This window comes from Ostrea edulis, chromosome 1, assembly GCF_947568905.1.
Source record: "Ostrea edulis chromosome 1, xbOstEdul1.1, whole genome shotgun sequence".
NCBI classification, from domain to species: Eukaryota; Metazoa; Mollusca; class Bivalvia; order Ostreida; family Ostreidae; genus Ostrea; species Ostrea edulis.
The window spans coordinates 87,696,127-87,723,458 of NC_079164.1; the positions used below are offsets into that span (position 1 = coordinate 87,696,127).

The following is a 27,332-nucleotide window of genomic DNA, read 5'->3' on the forward strand; positions in this document are numbered from 1 at the left end:
TACACATTCCTTGAACAATTAAACTCTACTGCACACTCAACGACAGTCACAAATTCCTCATACACCTATGTCATCCGGTGCATTATGCCAGTTCACAGAAACCCAGCCCACACGGTCTATTACTTCTAGGCCTACCTCCACATTCACTCTGTCAACGTCTACTGTCCGTGTCTCAGGTGAAATAAGTGCCTTCAATGTCCATGAGACTCGAGTCCTTGCACGCGTGAAAAACGAAAGTCTATGGACTTGGATCCATGCCCATATTCACCAACAAAAACCACTTGGAATTTCTCTTCACACACTCGTCATTAAATAACTGCTCAATTAATATCAATATCAATGCTCCTCTAAGAAAAGAAAAAAACCTGCAGTTGTGGATTCATATTCTCTGATTAGGTCTGTCAAAATGTTTCGCGCTGATGGACTGTCGAGTTACGTCACGCATCACCCTGATTATTGATTTATTCAAAGAGGAATAACTCTAATACAATTCACTTATACACTCGTTGGCCGATTTTTTGTCGGCAACGTAGTTGCCAAAATGAAGGTCGTAGAATTCGATTCTGGTGTTATTTTTAATGTACAGCAAAAAATTAATTAATTGGGAATTTCTCAAAATCGCGTTGCTAGGCACAAGGAAAACGGAAAACTCTAGAAATATGAGAGAAAAATACTCTCTTATGAGTTGCCATGAAATATTAAGGTGATTCCACCCTTGGGGTTGCAAAAAAGCAGTAAAACCCTCGGCAAAGCCTCGGGTTTCACAGCTTTTTTGCAACCCTCGGGTGGAATCACCTTATATTTCATGGCTACTCATAAGAGAGTCTTATATTCTTCACAGTGGTGGGAGAAGACCACTAATACCCTACCACCAAAATTTCAGTCCCCAGGGTAGGGGTCTTCGATGATTCCGAACCAGATGTTTATTCACTAAGTGTAATAAGTTATGCATAAAAATTGGAGGGGCGGATCTACGTAACTAGAGAGATTACCATCACCATTTCTTCACAGTGTTTGGGGTTGGTAACTGGCACCCCATCCTTATAATTCCAGTGTGATGTTGTTTTATGCATATAGAAATTTGAATTGCGAACTGCGTTCTGGAATGCAGTTCACTATTGAATTGCGAATAGTGAATTGCGAACTGCGTTCCAAAATCTGAAAGCCTGATTTCCGCCTTTTTATGTCATGCAATACAAACATTTCCTCCTTTAGAAAATTGGAATATATTGAAAATATTGCTAAATAATTATGATTTAGAATTGGGGACGGATTGTCATTGTACATGTATTCAACGTCTATCCTAGAGGAATTTCTAAGGAATTATGATGTATACTGACAATGATAATAATCGGTATCAAGTTAAGTTCTGCTTTTATTGGAACTTAATTTCGATATTTACCGTTGTTTATTCCAAAAGATTGTGCGAAGGGTAAGTGAAACTACTCTTGGAAATACTTTATTACTTTATCATCACAGTGGTTACAGCGCAATGATCGTTCAAAGGATACAATTAGTTATCTCTCGTGGTTACGAAATTAAACAAGATATCCCTTCAACTATGCTAGCAGAAATACTCAATCAGTGAAAAACGTAGAACGATATCAATATCCTGTAAGTAATAGCTATTGTATATTTATTTCGGTGTATCTTGATTTATTTGGACGAAGGGCGGTGACGAGTGCGAAGCGCCCTTCGTCCAAAAAAATCAAGATGCACCGACATAAATATTCAATAACTTACTTGTATCATGACCAATTAGAAATATAATATCTGTCATGTGACCAGTGGTTATTGCATGATTTTTTATAAATACTCCAATGAAAAATACAGTTTTTGTCAGTTGATCGCTTGGGTATTTTCCTCTTCCAGCCATGCATGCTCATCGCGCACTTATCGCCCGTTAGTTTGTGATCAGAGCACCTCAGCCCTAGATCATTGGCGATTTACACGATTTGGGTTTACAGTTTTTATTCAATGATTACCATGAGGATTTTCTTACAAGCATGTGAGGATTACATATTTCGTGGATGATAAAATGGATATCAACACGGCCGCGAGCCAAGATCTTTGAACTTCACCATGTGTTGAAATTGGCAGGTGGTGTTCAATAATTTATTTACACAGATCAGTTTTAAAAAAAAATGCAAGTGATGTTTCCGTCCCATGGTGTATCTCCAGTTATTGTACACTTTTTATAAAAGGAAAAACACCACGGCCAAGATACAAATGATAGAAACAATATGACGATAACATACGCGTGTAAAAGCTCTCAGATGCGTTTCGCTTACACAAATTGTAAATACTGTGTTTCATAATGCATGCATCTTGCTGAAACACAAGCAAAAATTCACAACTCAAAAGGTCTATATTATTATATTTACATCCCACCAATGTCTGCAACAACAGTTTATCGATTCCCCGTGTCATTTCTGCACGGCGCGTAAGTGACTTGTTAATCTGAATTAAGATACCTACACTTATATGTACAGTATGTCATAGATGAATTTTTACGCAATATATATACATGATGAATTTGTCCACCATGTTCATACCGTAGGTGATATAGAAACAATGGTAGCATGGGTAACATCATATTAATTGAATTATCCCGTATTCTATTATGGACATACTCAGTGAGAGAATGGACATAAAATAAACACATACACCTTTAAGGTTTATGGACGTAAAATAAACATAATAAATTTTGTATATATATAATTATATATATATATTATGATAATCATAATAATGTGGGGGGTACCCTACGGCTTTCCATAGGGTTAAAAAAAAGGGGGGGGGGTCCTCAGTACCCCTTGCTTGTCGTTGAAGGTGACTAAATGGGGCGGTCCTTCGGATGAGACAGCAAAAACCGAGGTCCCGTTTCACAGCTGGTGTGGCACGATAAAGACCCCTCCCTGCTCAAAGACCATAAGCGCCGAGCATAGGTCGAAATTTTGCAGCCCTTCACCGGCAGTGGTGACGTCTCCATATGAGTGAAATATTCTCGAGAGGGACGTTAAACAATATTCAATCAATCATCAATCTAAAGATAATGTGTGACTTTAAATCGGGTTAGTTTATAATTATTGCGGCAGTATAATTATAATAATGTCAGTTAAATGAAGAATATTTCTTTTTCGGGGATGAAATTATAATTTGGTGTCTGAAAATCGGGACAGATTATTATTATTGCTGCGATTTAATAATGTCAGCAAATAGGGGGAGTTTTTTTTTATTTTTGGAAGAGATTATAATTTTGGTATTTTATATAGGGAAAAATAATAATGATGTGGGGGTAACCTACAGCTTTCCAAAATATGTACATATATACAATGTATATCTATATATATATATATATATATATATATATATATATATATATATATATATACATTATGTATATATATATATATATTCTTGTCTGGGTGTTTGATGACCTGTCAATACTTTTTCACTTCTATTAAAACGTCACCAGCTGTAGGTAAAGTACTACAAGACCAATGCCACCACTACTAACGTTATTGTTATTCAAATTTACACCACGTGGGTTTTAACCCATTAAAAGGTTAGAGGTAAGGTCAAATTCCGCAGTGAAGGAAACCGGAAATAAATCTGCCAAAGCTGTAGTCATTTTCTATATAATATACATACAAGTATCATCAATGCATTGCAATTACGTAGAAAATTCAATTAAGTACTGTCATTACCGGCGATGATTGTGAAATAACGAAAAGTTCAGGAAGTTGATCTAGATTGTATTAACAAAATGCAGTTTAACTGATATTTAGTCTTACCGTCGTGTCATGAGGGGGTGCCTTTTCTTCTTTTGTCTTGGGGAGGGGACGGTAATAATTCAATTTTTTATAACGTATGCAAATAAAGAAATTGGGGTGGCGGCTCTCTTCCATTTTCATATACATGTATAGTGGTAGTTAGGGTAAAGACAAAACTGCAAACATGTATCGATGGAGAATTTGTACATATGTCAACCCTCTTTCCTCCCCGAATTACGAAATAGAAGGTAAGAACAAAATTGATCTTTGCTAGTAAGTTTTTAACACACCCCCCCCCCCCCGAATTAAGAAATCAAGATTTTTTTTAGAACTTAGGAACCCCCGCCCCCTCCCCGATTAAGGATTTTGAAGAGTGGGCAAGTCACAGGACAAAAGATTTTGTTTTCAATTCAAATACAAATTATATGAATATATAAATATTTTCTATATATCTTAAAGGGACTGCTTCACGATTTTTGATAAAAGTATTTTTCATTTTTTAATGTAAACATTTAAAATATAACTCATTATATTATAAATTATCTCAATTGTGCATAGTCCAAATTTTAACTTTTAGATGACACATTTTACCCCAAAACTGCTTGAAATGTGAAAGATATATAATAAACTTAAATCGATATCCATTTCGTTTGAAAATTTCGTAAACAATAACATACAGCAATCTTTGTTTACAAAACAAATAATAAACATCAAAATGGGCTTCTATGATAATCTATAACCTTAATTTTTATGTGAAATCTTTTAAACACATTAGACAGTAGATTTTGATCACTAAAAAGTGAAAAAGAAAATTTGGGGGGAAATCGTGAATCAATCCCTTTAAGAAATAATCTGTGAAAAGCCTAACATGCATATTAAGATACCAATTTTACTCTAAATTATACTAAAGAAATTCATCAGCAAATGTGAATCATTACTACGGCTGTGCTCTGCAATGCATGCAAGCAGGTAGTTATAGTTATACAGTATTAAAGTTGGTTAAGAAGTACTATGTACAGGTTACTGCTCATAAATGAAAATTGAATAGTTCAAAATTTCCCACATGTACTGGAATATACATAGTTTTTTTTATCTACATATATTGATCCATCGTATTGATCAGAAAGTAAGACAATGTTACACCATTGTATCTGCATAAACGTTTTTTTTTTAGTCTTAAATATTAAAGAAATCAAACCTTTAGAGTGGAAAATCTCTAAAATATGTCTATGTATACATAAAATCAGATGCTGAAATTTTATAAAATTTAATTATTCAATATCAGTAAATATACATACATTTTAAAGTTATAACAATTTCTTAAAAATTCTTGAAAGTTGTATTCATAACTTTAGTCTGTGACATGCACATTAATTAGAGTATCTCAGACACCATAATACAGGATATATTTACATTTGCCAATGCACTTCCTTATATGACAGTACTAATGAAATTGATGTTCAATTTCGTGTGACATGAATTTGGTCACGTGATCATTTCTTGCGTATGGATACAATCACCGTTTCAAAAGTCAGTTCCTGTATTTTCATCTGGCTTCTTGCTTATGCAATGCAGTGGGGGATTTAGACACCCCCCCCCCCTTTCGTCACAAATTTAAATAATAGAAATAGTGTGAGTAAAATTCCAGATTGGCACCCAAAATGGCTAGGCATTTTGGCTAATACTTGACTTTCACACACACCCTTTCGTAAACCCTGGATCCGCCACTGCAATGACATCATAACAGAAATAAACGCAGCAGGATATTTATACAGTTTATTTTGTAAACAAACAAGAATTTCATCAATTTATAAAATAGAAACATTAAACATATATCGTTCTGTTGTTTCATTTTATACAGTTTTAAATACCGTCTGCAACTTCTGCATGGCGAATTTATAAAATAAAGTTCTATGATATTGGAAGCGAAAACATGTAGGCAGAGTTATAAGCCTACATGTATTTACTTCATGATGATAAGTTAACCTGTTGTTTCCATGCAACTTCCATCACGGCTATGACTCGGCATGATTATAAGCGAGGCTGATTTCGAGGCTCGAAAAATGTACATGTTCATGTCAGGGTACCGGTGCGAGTCTTCATTAAAATCCTACAACAAAAATCTCTCAAGTGAACAAAAACTCCGTCAGTTCGTTTTTATTTTATTTTACATACACTGAAGGTAAATAAAAGACGCAACCTACCTGCACTTGGTCTAAATCTGTCCTACTGTCTTGAATCGTCTCCTGCATGGCTACAACCGCGAGTCCTAACGATGAACATACCGTTGTTTCTTTCCAAAAACCTGACTAAGAGCTTAACGTTAACTTGACCCATCATATCCACCATCAATTCTCTCAGATCCTTTGAATTTCTGTCGAAATCTGTGATCAACAATTGCGTTTTCAATTTAGTAAGCTAGACCGACGCCAGTTTCTCCATCGCTGATCGCGACCAAATCACACCACGGATTTAGTTTACTCCGCTCTTCTTGTCGTCATTTCATTTAACTTTACGCTCTAAATTACCTTTATTTTTACACATGTTTCGTCTTTTTTTTAACATTTTCAATTAAATATCTCTATCTTATATTTTCTTTGATATTGTTCCTAATTTTTTATTCGATAAAACTCTCACGAACTATATTTTGTGTTCTATACGATCGTTATTTTGGTCATCTGCTACATAATCATGGAAGCTCGGTAAGAACACAAATCAAAAAAGAAAATATAAATATAAGAAATAAAATATCATTTTTGAATGTTATTGGGATATGACATGAAGTTGGTACGTGATCAAATCTACTATAACGCCCTGGGGTTGCGAAATTCACAATTTTGGTCAATCCATTTCTACTTTTCATAATATATGTAAATCAACACAACATGATGTACTAATTTGGACCCACCTAAAGTCAATACCCTGGGGTTGCGAAATTCACAATTTTGATCCATCCATTTCTACTTTTCATAATTATGCATGGGTTTTTTATACTGTATCAGCAAATTTACAGAAGTCCTTTTCAAATGATAAGGACAATAATCACCTTGGAATAAAAAGTCCCTACCCCTGGAATCATGAAATTAATTCCAATTTTGGTAAAGGCCTTGAGAAGATTTTAAAAGATTTGCCCATTACATTTGCATGTAAAACTTTGATCCCCTATTGTGGTCCCATCTTACCCCTGGGGGCCACGATTTTAACAAACTTGAATCTGCACTATGTCAGAAATCTTTCATGTGAATTTCAGCTCTTCTGGCCAAGTGGTTCTTGAGAAGATTTTCAAATGACCCCACCCAATTTTTGCATTTTTGCTATTATCTCCCCTTTGAAAGGGACATGACCCTTCATATGAACAAACTTGAAAGCCCTTTACCCAAGGATGCTTTGTGGCAAATTTGGTTGAAATTGGCCCAGCGGTTCTTGAGAAGAAGTCGAAAATGTGAAAAGTTTACGACGACGACAGACAACGGACAAATTTTTATCAGAAAAGCTCACTTGAGCCTTTTGGCTCAGGTGAGCTAATAAAAACAATATGTATTCCCCTGAAAGAGGAGAGACATTATAAACTAACTGTAACATCATGCTTCAAAATACTTACAATTTATACTAAGACACTGACTACTTACAATTTACACAAAGACACTGTACTATTTGTTGGGACTTCTAAAACAAGAAAAAAATCATGCAGTTATTCAGTATATAACAAAAAATGTAATATTATGAAATTATACGATTTGTCAATTATTAAGATTCAATATTCCATGAAACAGTGTGTGTCATCTACAAGTGTATTATATTCAACCAAGACAGAAAGACAGGCAAAGTGATAGCATAAGCAATGATGTATCTCTTCATGAAAATATTTCTAAGATCTGCTTCATGTAGAATTATTAGCTTTATTCTTATAATCTTAAATTTTTTGACTTGTATCTGATGAAAGTTTTGAGGTAGAAATTGTGTTTGTGCCTTTGTATGCATGTACATAATATGTAAATGTAGTTGTACTCCTATTAAGTAGATTTTACATAATAAAACACTAAACACATACCTGTACTTCATAACTTCTGTTACATGTACATATGTAAATATACAACCATAAAAAGATGTTTAAATACTATAAACAAAATTGTAAGAAACATAATTATCTGCATGCAGTGTATAGGTTGGCCAAAACTTTAAGGACAGATAAAATGATCTTGCTTTGTGGGTAACAGCTAGAATAATCTACTGTAAAATCTTGAAAACATAATCATTACATTCAATTATCATAGAAGATGCGTTACCTTGACAAATCTAGGATTCCTTTGAGGACCTCAATATACCTTTGTTCAAAGGGTGCATGGTGAATCAGTCGAATTTCCTAAAACGTACACTGAAAACAGACACATGCACAAATATGTATTATGATTTGAAATTTAGGCTAAAATATAAATTGCTGTGTTTCCTCGAACATTTAAGTCAAAATAATGACAAGTTGGATAAGGATAAAAAGAATTCCGCTTCTCTACGATACACTTCCATGTATTGAGGTGTACCGAAGACGAGTCGAATACACCAGTCTAATCTTAATTCAGATTGGGATATATAATTTGTATCTTATTTCTTTAACTGTAAACAAAGTTTTAACATTCTGATCATTATCTCCATTTAAACAAATCAATCATGTCTTATTGAACATGAGGGGCTCATTTTTCACCTGTGAATGCAACTTTTAGATTTAGTTTCATTAAAATTACTTATTATAGATGAAGTAATCGAATCACAGATTGATGTCAAGTCCCCCAAACAATGTTTCTTCAATGTCAGATCTCTTCAACAATATACATGTAATGCAAGGTGAAGATAACGAACAGTGATCCATCTCATAACTCCTATAAGCAATACAAAATAGATATATTGTTTATTTAAAAAACAAGGGGTAGTTTGTTTAATTTAGGGTCAAAAACACAACAATTTTTATTTGAGACCTTAATTATGCTTTTAAATTTTTAAACCTCCATCAACATGCAATATATTTGATCATTTACAATTGTATTTAATTCACAATTCTTTTTACAAGGCTATTCAGTTAAATATAGCACAAACTAAAACATGTAAAATAATTAACATTGCACCGTCAGCTTTTCATTAAAGAGAGCTGATAATTACAAAATTCTTTACTTTAGGTTAAATAATACTCAGTGCACACTTTGAACCTAACTTGGCCAAACTTGAAACAAAATTCATGTATGATCATGCAAAATAATTTCTTCTGTAGTAGAACAGTTTCTGGCTCACAGCTCAATTTTGATTTCTGAGACTTAACTATTTAATTATGTTGAGAAATGTAATACTTATATAATTGAAACAGCAAAGGTTTCTTACAGACAAAATATAGTTGATGTATATTAAAACAATAGTTAATTAGGGTCGTGCAATGTAATCCTAATTGTGATTCAATATTTGATTTAAGATTTTTAATTTTTGTACAGGTTAATTGTCCTCTAACGTACAGATACATGCCTAATCTAAATATGGAAAAGATTATTGATTATATTACATGTGTGTTTCTGTAATTATAAGTTTGTAATTGGAGTAAGTAAATCTTAGAAATTGATTAAAAAGAGAAATGCATGTAGGTATTTTAATCATAAAGGGGAACAATGTTAAGAAATGACTTAATGAAAAATATTTACTGATTGATGTATCAGTAATGTCATGATGTACATCCATGTGTATCGTCCTGTCACATTAATATAATGTGTTAATAATTATTTATATATCATAAATGCTTGCATAAATAAACATTAGTAATACATGTGAACTCTGAGTTATAGACTGTCAATCTGTAAATGAGTATGAAACCTGCACCACTCAGGAATTTTAAATGTTTTCTACTATGATTTTATATTAAGACTGCGATTTTTTGCTACATATAAGAAGAATCTATGGTCCCGGCATGATCTGATAAAATTCTTTTAATTAACGCATTGTCCCCTGGTGTCTTATGCACATTTATTACCAGATTTAACATACATGTTATATTGACAATTAGAATCCTGCATTAGATACAGGGAGGATCCTGTTAAATATAATGCACTGTCCCCTTATGTCTTTGCAGTTTTGTGATCAACTTTTAAAATTATCACTGGTACATTATATGCTTTGGCAATGGTATACATGCATTGTACTACATCTAGTCATGTTCTAATTTCCTTTTATTGTTGATTTCTCTCCACTTTAAAACAATCCATAATTGGTCATTAAATCATATCATATTTAGGAAAAGTTGGAATTTTTCATTACATATGTACCAAATGATTAGCATACAAATACATGTCATGTACTTTTCATTCAGTCTAATTTTCTTAGGTGTACTGCATGCATCAATGAGATTAATTAAGAAAATCTTTACATTTCATTAAATTATGAATGGGTATAGTATACATGTACACCCCCACCACAATAGATCCAATCAATATTTACTTTCTTCATAAAATAAATTCACTTTATTTATATTGCTAAATCAGAAAAAAAAATTATGTTTCCACCAAAGAAATATTAAGTTTAGATGTTTTACGATACTTGCAATGCATCTTTCTTTGCTTGTAACATGCACATTCACAGATACATATACACCTCAAACATGAAACAGACTATGGTATTTTCTGCGTGAAAATGGTAAATTGTATGTAACATTTCAATGTTTGATAAATTGAACACAATCCCTATGCAACATTAAAATTTAAATATGAGAATTTGAAATAGAAAGATGCCCTCTCAAATTTTTGTTGGCTTAGGTCCAAATCTAAGGACGATAACTCTTTCTTACCATTTCTTATTTAAGCTTTATTAGCTGATGGCGGTAGGAAAATAATGCATTGATACGTAGATCTACATGTATATATTGCAAAAAGAAATAAAGCACAATATACCATAATTTCTAATTTCTAACCTTAGCACTGGGATTCCTTAAAGCACATCCATATCCGGTAGAAAATTCACCGGGTCTCAGGTAGCTCGCGTTGGAGCCTCGGAGTAGCGAGATTATATTTCATTCGATAGTCTCTGATTTTACGCTCTACTTAACACCGATAAAGAATATGTTCCGAACACGTTAGTAGGGGTGTATGCTTAGCGGTTACGGCTGTTGTAGACATGGCTGTTTAACGTGCCATAGCCTCACGCGACTTCCATCTTTTAAGGTCATATTCGAAAGACCAGCGATTTTCACTTTTGAATGACAAACGTTTGGCGAAGGAATAATCACAGTTTACGTTTACGTCTTGTGTTTGACGCGGCCATGGTACAAGCGCGGCTCGAACTAACGACCTCAAAGTTACGACGCGAACGCTCTATACTAAGCTACCGCGAGCGGTAAGATATGTATTGTTTGATGTCGACACTCGATATATTTTTTATTTACAATATGCTTGTTGTCAGTAACATACATTTAGGATTAAGCTTTGTGACTGTTCTAAATAAATTTAACCCATAAGATGACCCTCAAGTCAAATATAACGATACAGTATCAGCGAATCAACTACATCATATCGATCCAATTTGAAAAGTAGACATATAAAGTCCGAGTGTTTACTTTCCCTTAGAATTACATTTCCTCATCACTCACTTTAACTGACCTCAACCTCGCTGTAAAACGTTCATAATCTTATCAGTTATCTATAAATATACCCTTCCATGAAATGCATAATTTTCTAATAGAGAAGCAGTAGTATTTGTTATACATGGTTATCTGAGTTAAATTTAGCAGTAAGAGTTCCAAGTACCTGTTTATGAATCTGTGATTTTATAATACTTATTTCTTTCACAGAGAAACAGGAAAGGTTTGCTGTGCAGGGTATGTGTGGAATAGTGACGTTAGAGAATGCCAAGGTATATTATCAAACATATTTACACACATCATCAAAATAAGATTAAACGACTTAAATAAAAATAAATGTGCCACCAAATAAAGTTCTCTTATTAAATACTTTCAATTTCATCTCTTCTTTATTCTTTAAAAGTTTGCGGGCATATATCACACGATATATGCCCAGAAACATTCCGGCCCGCAAACATTACGTCACAATCAAATTTCTACGCCGTTAATTTTCTAATTTTTCGTGTTTTTCATCTTTTACTCAGTTAAACCGATAAAGTTATTGTTAAAAATAAAATTATTGTTAGTTTCTAAATGAAATTGAAAGTATATAATAAAAAGGTTATAGACTTTGTACGGGAAATATGACGACCTCGTTTTTTGTCGCAAGCTCGGTCCGTCTTCGCGCCAAAAAACTCGGTCGTCATATTTTCCCATACAAAGTCTATAACCTATTAGTATGTGCCGCACATGAAATTTAACAAATATCCATCGAAAAAGTATATTGCCTGTAAAAGTATTGAATCTAGGTATATGGCATATACAAAAACCCCTAAACAAATTCAAATTCCTACTAAAAATCATATAGCGCTAAGTGTAGTTAATGAAATGTGGATCATGTGTACTTAGTCATCGTTGGATATATTTTTTCTACTTATTACCTATACCATGAATATTTTGTGCAATCTCTCTCTCTCTCTCTCTCTCTCTCTCTCTCCAACAAACATCACATATTATCTGAATACATAACTCAATTGCTTTATAGCTCTTTACCTGATAACCGTGATATTCATGTACTCGCTCAGATCAATTGTACATTTATATCTAGAATGCCTTCCTGGATATTTTGGAATCAATTGTTCGCAGCAATGTCGTTTTCCGAGCTACGGTGGTGAATGTCAAAATATTTGTTCCTGTGAGCCAGCCTCGTGTCATCATGCAATCGGTTGTAAGGAGATGAACAGTAGGTTTTGTTATCACCGATGAAATACACAATTATGTGCTTATTGTTGGGGTTATATGTATATCCTTGGAGCATCGTAAACTTACTCCACTCACCTACATGAAAAAATGAAGACAACGAACAGTGATTAATCTAAAACATCCTATGAAGAATTGAATATTAAGAGTAGGATAAAAATAGAGGTGGATACAAATGCCGAGAATGAATACGCAACCATGTTGACTGATCACAGTCATTGAAACGTACATGCAGTATGAGGAAATATTGTTATGATAAGCGAGTAAAAAGGTTTAGTAAGAAGAAACCAGCGTAGGGTTTTTAGGAAGTTAAAAAAATTATAATGATGTATACATTCACATCCCAATACCAAATATTCAAACACAGCATACATGTATGTAACATATTATGGTTCACGTGTAACATGTACAAAACAATTTCCTTATCAACAGATACAATTGTGAGCAGATTCCAAGGACAATAGAGGGAGAGGACAAAATGAATTGTATGTGGTGGTTTCATTGTCCAAATGTTAGAAAAATTACAAATGACTACTCGGTAGCGACCTACACTTCAGCAATAAATATGAGATGGCTATCGCTTAAATCTAAACTGAAAAACAAAGCCGATTTAATTAAAACTATCCGCACATCTATCATCAAATATCAGAGCATTCATCATCAAATGATATGACCTTCCCTATTCTCGAATAATTTACATAACCATTACACTTCCTTGTACATATTTACAATTTGAGATGAATTGCATTTATTTCTATAAATTCCCTTTGAATCGGTATAAATTAGTAAAATACTTAAACTACGATAACATCTTTTTCCGGTTTTCCACCTTTTGCAGTGTATTGATCACGGTTTTGAAGAACTATATTTAGCTGTTGCACCGCACACACTATGTGAGCGCACCATTATTTCCTTATCTGATGTTGTTTACACACTGATTGTTTACCTGATCAAGATATAGGACTCACGGCGGGTGTGACTGGTCGACAGGCAATGTTTACTCCTCCTGGGCACCTGGTCCCATCTCTAGGTATATTCAGGGGTCCATGTTTGCCCTACTCTTAATTTTATATTCCTTCTAGGAGTTATGAGATCGATCACTGTTAGTTTATGTTCGTTGTCTTCACCAAATTTTCATTGCAAAGCAGATATAAATTCATCATCAAAACATTAGTTTGTCTATTTTTGAAAACAGAGAGATATTTGAAATGAAACTTTGCTTTAAATTTTCAGATAAATCTATTCCAAAAGTTCAAGAAAAAGACGATATTACACAAACGGAAAAAACAGAACAGGAAAAAGAAACGACTAACATCGGCGCTAGTACTCAATCTGTGCCTACTCAGGAGAACACGAAAATACTGCTTCTAAGTATCATTGCCCTTATAGCAATTTTCGTTTTAATATTTTTCGTCTTTTGCACGTTCTACATTTTTAATAAAATGTGCAAAAGAGAACAAAAGCCGAAAAACGTATCTTTGTCATACGGGTGTCTCAACAAAGAACAATCCGGCGTGAATATCGAAATGACAACGTACAGATCTAGAGGTGCTGCGTTTGGAGTAGACAGAACGTCGACATCCACAGTAGACGGATACGAGGATGATCATTACGATAGACCAGAGGACATTATAGATAACCAAGTAACTTATGGAAACATTCCAACCAATCCTAACCAAAGTTATCATGTCAGTCCATTGACTAACAACATGTATCTTTCACCAGTTACAATCAATTGATATAATGGGAAGAACATACCATACACTTGAATCCACATAAGGCTGACTCGTATAGCGTTAATTACACTTTTAGTAATCGTACTTATACTCCAACTGCCCTTTCAAAAGATGAAATTCTTCAAAACCATGCTTCAGCTTTAGACACATTTAAAATACCAGTCAATGGGTCGAATGAATATGAGTTAACGTACATATACTGGATTCCTGAACTTCATAAAAACCCTTACAAAGATATATTGCTGGATCCAGTAAGTGTTCTACGAAGCCCCTATCTTTGCTCCTCACGAAAATACGTGGGTGAATCAATGAGTTACCAGTCTAACTTATTTGCAGTTGAGATCCACCTCTTTTTTGTTGTTGATATAATTGACCTCTAGTGTGATGCACATAGACCAACGGTGTTCAAGTGTCATCAGTTCAGAACTAAAAAAGTCAGGGTCCTTTCCATTGACCCACTCCTCAGCTGCCGCCACGACTTCTTCGTCAATTCGGAAATGACGTTCATGGATATCCTTTTTCAAGTTTGAAAATAGGAAGAAGTCGCTAGGAGCTAGGTCAAGCGAATAGGCAGGTTGTCGCAAAAGAAAATCATCTTTTGACCTAAAACGCTTCAACAAGGCGCTACATACTGATGCTGTGGTTGCCATTTGCTCATCGTTAAGGGATTTGGGGACCCATCAGACTGTTAGCTTGCACATACCTAAAGATCATGTAAGATTGTTGAAATGCTACTATGTGAAATGCCTAATTCCTGCACTATTTCTTCCACCTGAATTCGCCTATTAGAGTATACTAGATCCCGAACTTTCCTACACATTTCTTCCTCAGTGGTATCCAGTAGGCGTCCAGACGTTGCTTCCTCTTCTAAAGACGTTCTACCGCATTTGATTGCCCTTACCCAGAATTTAATCTTAACATATGATGGTGCAGAAGACCCATAAACATCGGCTAGCTCGCCGTGTATTTATTTGCCTGTTTTACCTACATTAAATACAAGTACCGAATTATAGCAAGGCACTCAACTTTAGATGAAAAACACGCCTTTGCATCACTAGCCTTGTTTGACATTCAATATGTTATTAAAGAATGACTTGATACGCGTGCACCCAGGTATAAAACATGTACTGTGGAATCATCATTGTTCGTGGGGGTTGATGTTCGTGGATTCGTGGGTCACTCTTACCCACGAATTTACGTGTTCTTGAACATTTTTTTAAACCAAGTGGAGTTATCTCTCCTAGTGACAACGTATCGCTTACCCACGAAATAACATCCCCACGGACCTGCACAATTCTGCTTTCCTACGAACATTGGCCCCCACGAATTGAAATGATTCCACAGTATTGAAACAAGTCATGAAAATTGTGACCGTCTCGGACAATCGGAAATGGGATAGGCTGGTTACATATTGACTTGCCCTCGTATTAACAGTTGTGAAAGAGAAACTTCAAACGTACTATGTCACTACATATGCCAGAAGTGGTGTAAATTGAATGTGGATTTTATAACAAATCTAAAGAACTTTTAGGAAAATTGAAATCGCAAAGCTTTTCTCAAATCAACAATATCAAAATGTATGATTTTTCAAATCTTTATTCGACCGTTCCTCACGATAAATTAAAGACTATGGTTTTTGACATCATGGATAGTTGCTTCTTCAACAAAATTGGAAAACGGGAATATTCCTATCTAGTGATCAATCATCCAAACAATTACTCCGTTAAACACCACTCCGATTCCACGCACAAATACTCTGAAATTTAAATTAAAAGTATGCTGGAGTTCCCCATTTATCATATCTTCGTACTCTTTGGTGATCAGATCTTCCAAGAGTCTGTTGGAATTCCCATTTGTTCGAATTGTGCTCCTTTGTTAGTTGACCTGGTTTTATATTCTTATGAAGCAGGTTATTTTGAAGAAAAAAAATTCTACGTGAGAAGAAAAAAATCTCTTGCTGTGACATTCAATATGACATTTAGATATAGCGACGACGTTTTATCTGTTAACAATAGCAATCTTCATTCATATGTTGATGCGAAATATCCCTGTGAACTCGAAATAAAAGACACCACAGAGTCGTCGATGTCTGCACCGTACTTACGTATTTTATTGAAAATAGATATGAACGGCAAACTAACAACTCAACATTATAATAAACGGTATTATTTCAGCTTCTTCATTTTCAACTTCCCATATTTATGTAGCAACGTTCCATTATCTCCTGCACATGGTGCTTATATATTTCAACTGATTCGATACACAAGAGCTTGTTCTGCATATGATCAGTTTTAAAAAATCGAGACAGACTAATATTGATTGATTAATGTTTTCCGCCACACTCAACAATTTTTCAGTTATATGGTGGCGCCCAATTTTTAATAAAAATAAGTTGATGGTGCAGGAATTTCAACAGCCTCCTGTAAAACCAGCATTTTGCAAATTCTGTTGTGGTTATAACAATCAAGTTTTGAAAGTCTGCATAATCAACTTGTTTGTCAGTAGCCTATCTCGATTTTAAAACTTATCATACGGATAACAAGCTCTCATAGCTCATTCCACTTGAGGTTATTTAAGTTTATTATTGCTACTTCGTACATTGCGAATCAGCTCTTTACACGAATAGGACATGTCCTATTTCGTTCCTCTGTTAGCATTGATTGGCAAGCTTAAAAACCAAAAAGATGAAGTCTGCGGTGTAAATACGTTTATAGATTTAGTGTAGATTTTAGTACTAGGTGTATTTACATATATTTTTCGTTGGTTTTGTATTATTCTATGTTAATATTGACCACATTATGTCATTCTTTTCGCTTGTCCCGAAGGAGCGCAAATTTGAGATCTCGTTTGGCTCATGTCGTTGGTCATTTTAGTGTTTTGTATAATTTTTGTATTTGACCTTGTATTTACATTGCGGATCCGATACTTATAGGTATCGGGTGTTGTTGGAACTTATACATATAAGCGTGGGTTTAACCACAGTAATATCAGGTTTCATCGGATTGCAAAAGTTATAGAAATGCATATAAAGAGATGTACTTAAGCTGTCAAGTAACAATTCACGAACTATGCATAAATGCATGACTAAGCATGGCGACATACTCGTCGACATACATACAATGGCTGTTATAATCATTAAATATGCAAATACTATATGTTTTCCGAAGAATCTCAAGTATCATATTTGAAAATGGGCTTCATGGAGCATGACATATTTCCACGGGTTTGTAAAGAAGAATCTTACGTTTTCATTCACTCTATTTCAGGAGCACAAATGCTCATGATATTTGACATCACGTCACGACAAGAAGTGAATGCCATTTTATGACAGTTGAAATGCGTAAAAGTGAAGGACGTGTTTTTAAAGAGTGGAAATAACATTGATTGATTGATTACTTAATTATTGTTTAACGTCCCTCTCGAGAATATTTCACTCATATGGAGACGTCGCCACTGCCGGTGAAGGGCTGCAAAATTTAGGCCTATGCTCAGTGCTTATGGCCATTGAGCATGAAGGGATCTTTACCGTGCCACAGCTGCTGTGACACGGGACCTCGGTTTTTACGGTCTCATCCGAAGGACCGCCCCATTTAGTCGCCTCTTACGACAAGCAAGGGGGTACTGAGGACCTATTGTAACCCGGATCCCCACGGGACGAAATAACATTGAAAAAAAATTGTTCCATGAAGTCGCAATCTGCCGTGTAAAAGTTATTGTATCCCCTTTTTTTATTTTGCAATAAATATGCAAGATTTTTACTGCAAGTCATGAAGTGCTGAAATCTAAATAAAATAAAACCCTCATGAAGCTATTCTCTTTCAACTTACCGTGTTTTTCAAGTGAACTTTCAACTATATTTTCAAACAGTCTCCATAGTAAAATGGCAAATTAAAGCCAGCCCAGATGCATGTAGATAAAAAGATTCAACTTTCACATCCGAACCCTCACCATGCATCATTTGAAAACTGAATTATTACTACCAAATTCCACATCATCTTTCTAATATCAACAATAAATTAACAATAATCTATACGAATTTGTTCAATGAATGTAAAACTATACTTTATGCAAGGTGAAGATAAGGAACAGTGATCAATCTCATAACTCCTATAAGCAATACAAAATAAATAGTTGGGCAAACACGGACCCCTGGACACACCAGAGGTGGGATCAGGTGCCTAGGAGGAGTAAGCATCCCCTGTTGACCGGTCACATCCGCCGTGAGCCCTATATCCTGATCAGGTAAACAGAGTTATCCGCAGTCAAAATCAGTGTGCCAAGAACGGCTTAACAATCGGTATGAAACACGTCAGACAGCATTTCACCCAAGGCGAGGTTGTACTGACGAACTAGATCGTTATAACGACCATAGAATTTGCGAAATGCTGACTTCAATCGAGACTGTTGAAACCCCTGTACCATCAACTTGTTTGTCAGTAGCTTACCTCGATTTAAAAACTGACTATACGCTGAACAAACTTTTGCATATCGAATCAGTTGAGATATATAAACACCATATGCAGGTGATAATGGAATATTACTACATAAATATGGGAAGCTGAAATCATCCCGTTTGTCATACAGTTGAGTTGTCAGTTTGCCGTTAATGTCTACTTTCAATAAAATATCTAAGTATGAAGCAGAAGTGGACGACTCTGTGGTGTCCTTTATTTCGAGCTCACAGGGATATATCAAATCGACATATGAATGACAATATACTATATCCAGGAAATATTGATCGGAAATAAATGAACATCGTCAGAGAAAAGCTATAACCTAGTGTTTTTAGACGCCACCTCTCTCTGGCTACATAAAGTTACAATTTCTGACAGACAGATTAGTCCAACAGTTAATACTATAATCAAAGCACCAACACTCCCGATGGCTTTTGCACTGTGACGCGGGTCATATGCAGATATCAAACTCAGCTCATATGCACTATTGTTGTGTCTAGGGACTCTAAGACCTTCAAAAGCATTTGGTGGCAAAACGAAATTTGTTGTATTGGTAACATTCGATCCTGAAAGGCAAAAATCAGAAAATATATGTATTGGTTTAATATGCACTATGTAAAATAAACTTTCAATTTTGCCTAACTTGTAGAAGAAAGAATACGGATTGTTAAGCCGTTCTTGGCACACTGATTTTGACTGCGGATAACTCCGTTTACCTGATCAGGATATGGGGCTCACGGCGGGTGTGACCGGTGAACAGGGGATGCTTACTCCTCCTAGGCACCCGATCCCACCTCTGGTGTGTCCAGGGGTCCGTGTTTGCCCAACTATCTATTTTGTATTGCTTGTAGGAGTTATGAGATTGATCACTGTTCGTTATCTCACCTTGCATAAGGACGGTTGCCCCCGGCGTATAATTTTTTGTCGAGATAATGTCACACTTACGAATGCCTATTACTGCAAACCAAAACTAAATAAAAATCAACATTATCATATAGAATACGAAATTATTAAATAAAAAACGAAAATATTAAATAAAAAACGAAAAAATTATATAAAAATCGAATTTATTATATAGAAAACGAAAATATTGTATAAAATATGAAATTATTATATAAAAACCGAAAATATCAAATGAAAAACGAAAATATCAAATTAAAAACGAAAATATTTCATAAAAAACAATCCTAAATAAAAAACGAAATTATTATATAAAAACGAAATTATTATATGAAAAACGAAATTATTAAATAAAAAACGAAATTAATGAATGCATAAGAAAAGGAACGTATTGTACTGATGTGAACTGATAAGCCATTAATTCTACATGACACAGCAATTTTTTCAGCGCTTGGCATAAACAAAGGCCACCAGTTTTAGCAGCCACACTGGTACACACCGTATCACACCGCCAAAACTTAATTAGTGTAAAGTCAAGTGATTGTTGAGGTACGTGGCTGATGAGAGTCATTTGTTTTCTTACTAGATTTATGGGGGCTAGTGTTGAAGCAGTTTTGGAGAAATTTTGTTATCCGAAACACAACGCCTGGGACCTTTCAGCGAACATGGTAGATAAACGTGTAGTGAATGAATAAGTTGGCTGTTTTGTATTTGTCATTAGATTTCTGTATAACTCCATTAACGATGATGAAATCGCCATAAATCAAAGAATTAGGAGCTATGTTTCCTTCCTTGTTAATGAGGTATGCTACACCAGAGAAATTTGATATGGATGAAATGTGGACGATATGTACAACAATATTTTGAAATTGAAACTTTCAAATTTACTTTATTAAGTAAAAAAAATGCAGTTTTATTTGAAAGCAATCTATATAAAATTTAAAACCCCTGCTGCACTGGAACACACGGTCTACAATTCAGCAGTCGACGTGCTTACCTACTGAGCTACTCAGCTAGGCGAGAATGTTTGAAATGAATAGACAAATATTGCTGATATTTATATTTTCATCCATGTTTGAAAAGGAAGTCAGCCATTATGACGATGTATAATACCTCCTTAAGCTCTACTGACACACACACACATAATATTCTCAAAACCTGTTCTTAATTTCGGTTTTTATTTAGTAATTTCGTTTTTTAGTTTAGTTTTCGTTTTTTAATTCAATAATTTCTTTTTTTTTATTCAGTTTTGGTTTTTTATACATTAATTTTGTTTTTTAATTAATATTTTCGTTTTCATTTATTAATTTCCTATTTTATTTAATAATTTCGTTTTATATCTAATTATTTTGATTTTTATTTATTGATTTCGTTTTTATTTAATAATTTTGATTTTTATTTAGTTTTGGCTTTTTATATATATATTAATTTCGTTTTATATTTAGTAATTTCGTTTTTTGAATTTAGTTTTGGTTTGCACTAATGGGCTTCTGTACACACTTATATGCATTTAATGTACATGAAGGTTATTTATGTTTTCCGTAGATCACTTATACTTTCATGTAAATAGATCCAAATTACATATTCTCCAGAGACAAAGTTGCAGTTTTTATTATTACAAACATATATGTTTTGATGTCCCCCCCCCCCCCACACACACACATAGAAAGAGAGATGGAGAGAGAGGGGGTGTTACAAGGAAATACAGACCATTAGAAACATAGGTCCATGTATCACAATTACAACCAAATACAAACCTTTAAATGCACCAGACACAGAGGTCCACTTTTCATAATTGCCAGAAAATACTAACTTTCACACACTCCAGAGACAGAGGTCCAGACTCCATTTTCACAAGCACTCCAGTGGACATCGCCAGATGCTCTGTAACCGGCTCTACAGGTGTACATCGCCATCGAGACGTTCCAGAAGACATCTGCGTTTGGTAATGGCAACGGTGAATCACAAGGCACCGGATCTACATGTACCAACATATATCCATATGTTCAATTTACCATTCATACCTCGAAATCCCGGGAGTTGTCAAACATTATACAATTCATACAGAATAGTAAACATTTCCATATGTATCTGTCTCCCTTACTCAATGTTTAGAGCTACTAAATAAATTCCAATATAATATAGTTTATTTTCATCATGATACAATTCCTTTTTCAATTGGTATTTCTTAATATTGCTCATTTTCGTGATCGGGATTACATCATATCCTTGCCAAATTAACTCTTTACCGACTAAACAGGTGTAGTTCGTCCCTGTCCATTGATCCCCAATACACCAAATTAATGGATCTGCATTATTAGCAGTGAATCCACTCATACAAAAGTACAATGTCACGTTTCCATTCGTTCGTCCACTCGAGGTCTTCAGTGCGTTAGTGATGTCTGGATGATTCGGGCATGACATTTCTGTGAATAATTTACATCTTCATGGTGAGAAATTAATGAGGAATTTTACAATCTACTGATGTCAGGCTGAACAATGCGCCCTCTCAGTCGGATATTATACAACCAACGACGATCTTATGCCTTGTCGAGAAACCCTAACGGGAATAGAATGTAGCATTTTTGTAAATCACTTAACACATGTACTAATTGTTTGAACACGATGTATTTATTTTATTATCACTATTATTTTCCAAACTAAAGGTTAAAATAGTCATTCCCAGAATCAAATTGCTCACGTCTATTTTTTGCCAACAGCAAGTGTAGTATTAGCTAGACTGGTATACTTTATCCTATCAAAAGATATTATTTAAAAAGAACAGAAAAAGCTCCTTGTGGCTTTCAGCACGACATATAGATACCTTGATGATATTTTATCTTTTAACAATATTCACATTAATTCATATCGCAATTCCATATATGCCAGGAAACTCGAAACCAATTTTTTTTTAATATCTACTTCACATTTTGATATTTTAGTGAACATATACGTTAACGCAAACCAACGACTAAATTCTGTGACAAGGGGAATGTCTTTGCATCTTCCCCATTGTTAGCTTTCCATAATTATGTAGCAATGTTCCACTATCAACTGCAAATCGTGCTTATGTCTCTCAACTGATTTGATAGGCGATAAAATGTTCTGCGAATGATCAATTTTCAAATAGTAAACATTTTGAAAATGATATAGTCGTTATAATGATCCAATTTGTAAATGCAACCTGACGATAAGTTGAATGTTGTCTGAAGTGTTTGAGACAAATCGCTAGGCCATTCATTGCAAACTGAACCTAACTAAAATCTACTAAATTAAAAGTTACGCTTTTTTAATATTCGAGACTTAGGGACCACGGAAGGTATGACCGGTCAATAGAGGTTGGTTATTATTCCTAGGCACATGATCCAACCTCTGGTGTTTCCAGTGGCTCGGAGTTGCCCTACTCTCAAATTTGTATTCTTTTCAGGATTTAATAATATGCAAGGTGAAGATAACGAACAGTGATCAATCTCATAATTCCTATATAAGCAATACAAAATAGATAGTAGGGCAAACACGAACCCCTGTACACACCAGAGGTTGGATCAGGTGCCTAGGAGGAGTAAGCATCCCCTGTTGACCGGTCACTTCCGCCGTGAGCCCTATATCCTGATCAGGTAAACAGAGTTATCCGCAGTTAAAATTAGTGTGCCAAGAACGGCTTAACAATCGGTATGAAACACGTCAGACAGCATTTGACCCAATGATAGGTTGTATTGACGAACTAGATCGTTATAACGATCATAGAATTTGCGAAATGCTGACTTCAATCGAGACTGTTGAAACCCCTGTACCATGAGCTTGTTTGTCAGTAGCTTACCTCGATTTGAAAACTGACTATACGCTGAACAAGCTCTTGCATATCGAATCAGTTGAGATATATAAACACCATATGCAGGTGATAATGGAATATTGCTACATAAATATGGGAAGTTGACGATGGAGAAGCTGAAAGCATCCCGTTTGTCATACAGTTGAGTTGTCAGTTTGCCGTTAATGTCTACTTTCAATAAAATATCTAAGTATGAAGCAGAAGTGGACGACTCTGTGGTGTCCTTTATTTCGAGCTCACAGGAATATATCAAATCGACATATGAATGAAAGTTTTTATTGTTAATAGACAAAACCTCATCGATATATCGAAATGTCGAATTGAAGGCCACAGCGAGAAATTTTTTCTTCTCACGTTGAAGTTTTTGAACAAATTCTGCTTCATATGAATATAGAAACAGGTCAGCTAACAAAGGAGCACAGTATGTTCACTTTCGTCATATTTACTTTCTGATAATCATTTGCTATGGTGTTTATCTAAAATATGTCTAAATTAACAGTTCAGAACTAAAAGAACTAATCGTTTTGAAGAGTGTCATCGAGTTGGTTTAATTCCTTTTAACTACATCTTAATTGGTAAAAGTCGTTATAACAACAAATCATCACCCTGTTTATGAGATTGATCACTGTTATCTTCACCTTTCATGTATACAACAAAGAACAATACTCTAAGTTAATACATTTAGACAAGAGGATATCTTTGTTAGCTTTTTGTCGTCCAAGGACCAATTCCAGAAATGTTTACTCATATTGATATCTCACCAGCTTTAGGTGAAATATTACAATTTCTGACGTACGTATGACGCTTAATGTCGTTCCTACCTTGAACCGTTGCCTCTCTTGTCGAACTCATATCTGAAATACTCGTGTCTGGCACGTGCCAGACGACTGGCTAAGGAACAGTCACTACATGTGTGAAAATGATTATGTACCAATTGCCCAAAGTCCTAGAATACCGTCAACCATTACAAAATGATTTATGGAAATACATGAATTCCATAATTTAATATCACTATTCTGCCCTTTACATAGTTAACCAACACTAACACCAACAGAACACAACTCTAAGTATGACCCAGCTTTATTCCTCCAAAATCCTGTTCGAGTGTGTGTACATACATGTGAGTGCGTGAGAGTACGGTAAGAAGCTACACATTAACAAATAGCTTGTAGAAATACAACGTTACACATTCCATAGGCATCAGTACGTAATGTCAATGTTCATTAAATAACACTACAGAAATTACTTTAACTCTATAAAACAGGTTTACGAATTCTCAAAAGTATCCCAATTACAAAAGTGATTGTTTACATGTATATACAACTTACAACATTATATATATATATATATATATATATGTATAAATTCAAACAATTACTATGACCAATTATATAAAAACAAGTATTTACTTAGTTCTGTAAATGACCCGGTCTCCAGTGTTTTCAGAATATGTCGGAAATCACTTGTACATGATTCCACTGTGCACGATATGTATCCTTTGTGTCCAAACTTTCTGGTAGGACAGGTAAGTAATTAACTTTTCCAGTTAACAACATTGCAGGGCGAAGAACGTCGATTTCGGATCGGAGGAAATCTGCACCAAAGGTATTGAGTTTTAAATAGAACACACTTCTGCCATAAAGACAGTCAAAGTTTCATGTGTTAGCTGTTCAGCATTTGGATCCAGCAGCATGGAATCGAGAATCCTTCTTATGAGGCCGATCATGCGCTCCCATGTGAAAGGAATGTGGGGAATTGAATATCCACACTGCTACAATTTCATTCAAATGTTTGCCGATTGGACCAGCCTCTACAATGAACAAATTTTATTTTTTGTAATACTTTTAACAAATGTATTCGTTACAACATTTCATAATCCAGTAATGTTAACGTCGAATAAAGTCAATTTCAATACACTCGAAAGACACTGGTATTCAAACTTGAATTAACAAAGTTAATAACGCGTGTGACCATCATTTGCATTCACGCATGCTTGACAACGGCGCCTCATTGATGCCACTATAGTGTTCAGAAATGCTTGAGGGATGTTGTTCCAGATGTTGGTTAAAGCCTGGCCTAAATCAGCCAATATCACTGGTTGATTTGGCAAACGGCGTAGACGTCGTTCCATTTCATCCCAGACGTGCTCGATCGGCGATAAATCGGGGGAAACAGCTGGCCAAGGCAAGACATCGACATTCTGTTGAACAAAAAAGTCCCTGACTACACGTACACCATGTGGTCTTGCGTTGTCTTGCTGCAGAGTGATGTGATTTTGCTGTCTCTGTATGAAGAGTATCACATGGCGCTGAATAATTTCGTCTCGATAGCGTATGCCGGTGAGATTTCCATTGACAATTTGTAGAGGGGTCCTTCCACGTGCTGTTATTCCACCCCACACCATAACGATACCTCCACCGAATTGTCGACGTTGCACAACACAAGCGTCTTGGTACCCCTCCCCAACGCGACAATACACTCTACAACGGCCGTCACTGCTATCCAAAAGAAATCTGGATTCATCAGTGAACAGAATATTGGCCCAGTCCTGTATTCTGAATCGCAGATGTTGTCTGCACCACCACGCTAGTCTAACGATACGATGACGCTGAAGCAGTATTGGACGCACCGCTCGACGTCTTGGTCTGATGTGCTCGTGCAGACGATTACACACAGTTCTTTGACTGATTGGTCGAAGTCCAGGAATGCTACGAGGAGTCAAACTTGCTGTCTGGAAACGATTTCGCAGGTGCACAAGTCTAATGTGGTTGTCCAGTCGACGCGACGTCACCCGAGAATGCCCAGAACGTGGTCGATCCCGAGTGTTACCAGATTGTTGAAAACGTCTCTATAATGACTGGATGGTGTTCCGATGAACTCCAAAGTGTCTTGCTACGATATTTTGTGCCATTCCAGCTTGAAGCATCCCAACAGCACGATTGCGTTGGTTTTCGCTGAGTCGTGGCATGACAGAATGGTAAATTTTGTCAAAACTAAAGTGCTTTCCTTAACGAATAGTGTCCGAACAAACCTTATACACTTCTTACTCCAAACAGTATTGGCCAGTAAAACTCGTGCGTATGAATACTTCAATAAACAACATGTGTTCACTAACCATGAAAAAGTCCGTGCATCTGAGTCGGGTACTATCCGATATTGTTAAAAAAACATCACCTTTATCGATTGTTTAGATTTTATAGATATAAACAATAAATATAGAAAAATTATACTAAAATTTATAATGCACAGTTTCTTTTTTCCGCTAGTATATATTGGATTGATTTATCCTGTAGGCAACATATGTTTCACATTGTTGAGTTGTCCACCAACTCTCAGTAAATCATCACAGTCTAATATAGGACAAAGTTGTGAAATAGAACTGCTCTTTGGTAAAGTTCTTTTTTCTTCAAGACACCGAATTTCATCATTGAAACATTCTTTCTGTACTTCACGCAACACAAATTTTTGTGTTTCTTGACACGACTGGACACTCACACTCTCTCTGCAGAAATGCCATCCAAACGTGTGTTGTTTACGGTTGAATGTTTTTACAGAATGACGAAGGAATGCAATGGAAGAGATCAGAGTTTTCCATTTTTGAAATTTTTTCAGAGAGGTCAGTCAAAGGCTTCTTTGATGTATTGACTGAAGTTTTTATGACCTTGACATCTGAACAAATCTCTCAGGGGATACTGAGAATCTGAAGTTGTCTCATCATCTGTATGTTGGATATTGATTTTCCAAGAATGAATCCAAGGTTACTGTTGTTGGTCGCTGCAGTGGCTTTTCTAT

General features: G+C 35.2%; 1 protein-coding gene and 1 long non-coding RNA gene across 2 annotated transcripts; one reads left to right on the forward strand and one right to left on the reverse strand.

Moving 5' to 3' along the window:
• Positions 1-1,235: 1,235 nt before the first annotated feature.
• Positions 1,236-18,146, forward strand: LOC125664814 (uncharacterized). Its single transcript, XM_056164615.1, has 4 exons — positions 1,236-1,432; positions 11,590-11,651; positions 12,467-12,601; positions 13,852-18,146. Exons 1-4 carry the CDS (start codon positions 1,326-1,328, stop codon positions 14,355-14,357), a joined length of 810 nt encoding a protein of 269 aa, XP_056020590.1. The 5' UTR covers positions 1,236-1,325; the 3' UTR covers positions 14,358-18,146.
• LOC130054557 (uncharacterized) lies at positions 5,539-6,491 on the reverse strand. The gene is made up of 2 exons (XR_008802848.1): positions 5,981-6,491; positions 5,539-5,886 (listed from the first exon to the last, which is right to left on the reverse strand). It is a non-coding gene; the product is annotated as an uncharacterized LOC130054557 (long non-coding RNA).
• Positions 18,147-27,332: the final 9,186 nt, after the last annotated feature.

Excerpts from the sequence above, each read along its gene's own strand:
- LOC125664814 (XM_056164615.1), top strand. The coding sequence starts at position 1,326 with ATGATGTATACTGACAATGATAATAATCGGTATCAAGTTAAGTTCTGC. Across the intron at positions 11,652-12,466 it reads TGACGTTAGAGAATGCCAAG|AATGCCTTCCTGGATATTTT; the intron begins GTATATTATCAA and ends ATTTATATCTAG. Across the intron at positions 12,602-13,851 it reads CGGTTGTAAGGAGATGAACA|ATAAATCTATTCCAAAAGTT; the intron begins GTAGGTTTTGTT and ends TTAAATTTTCAG.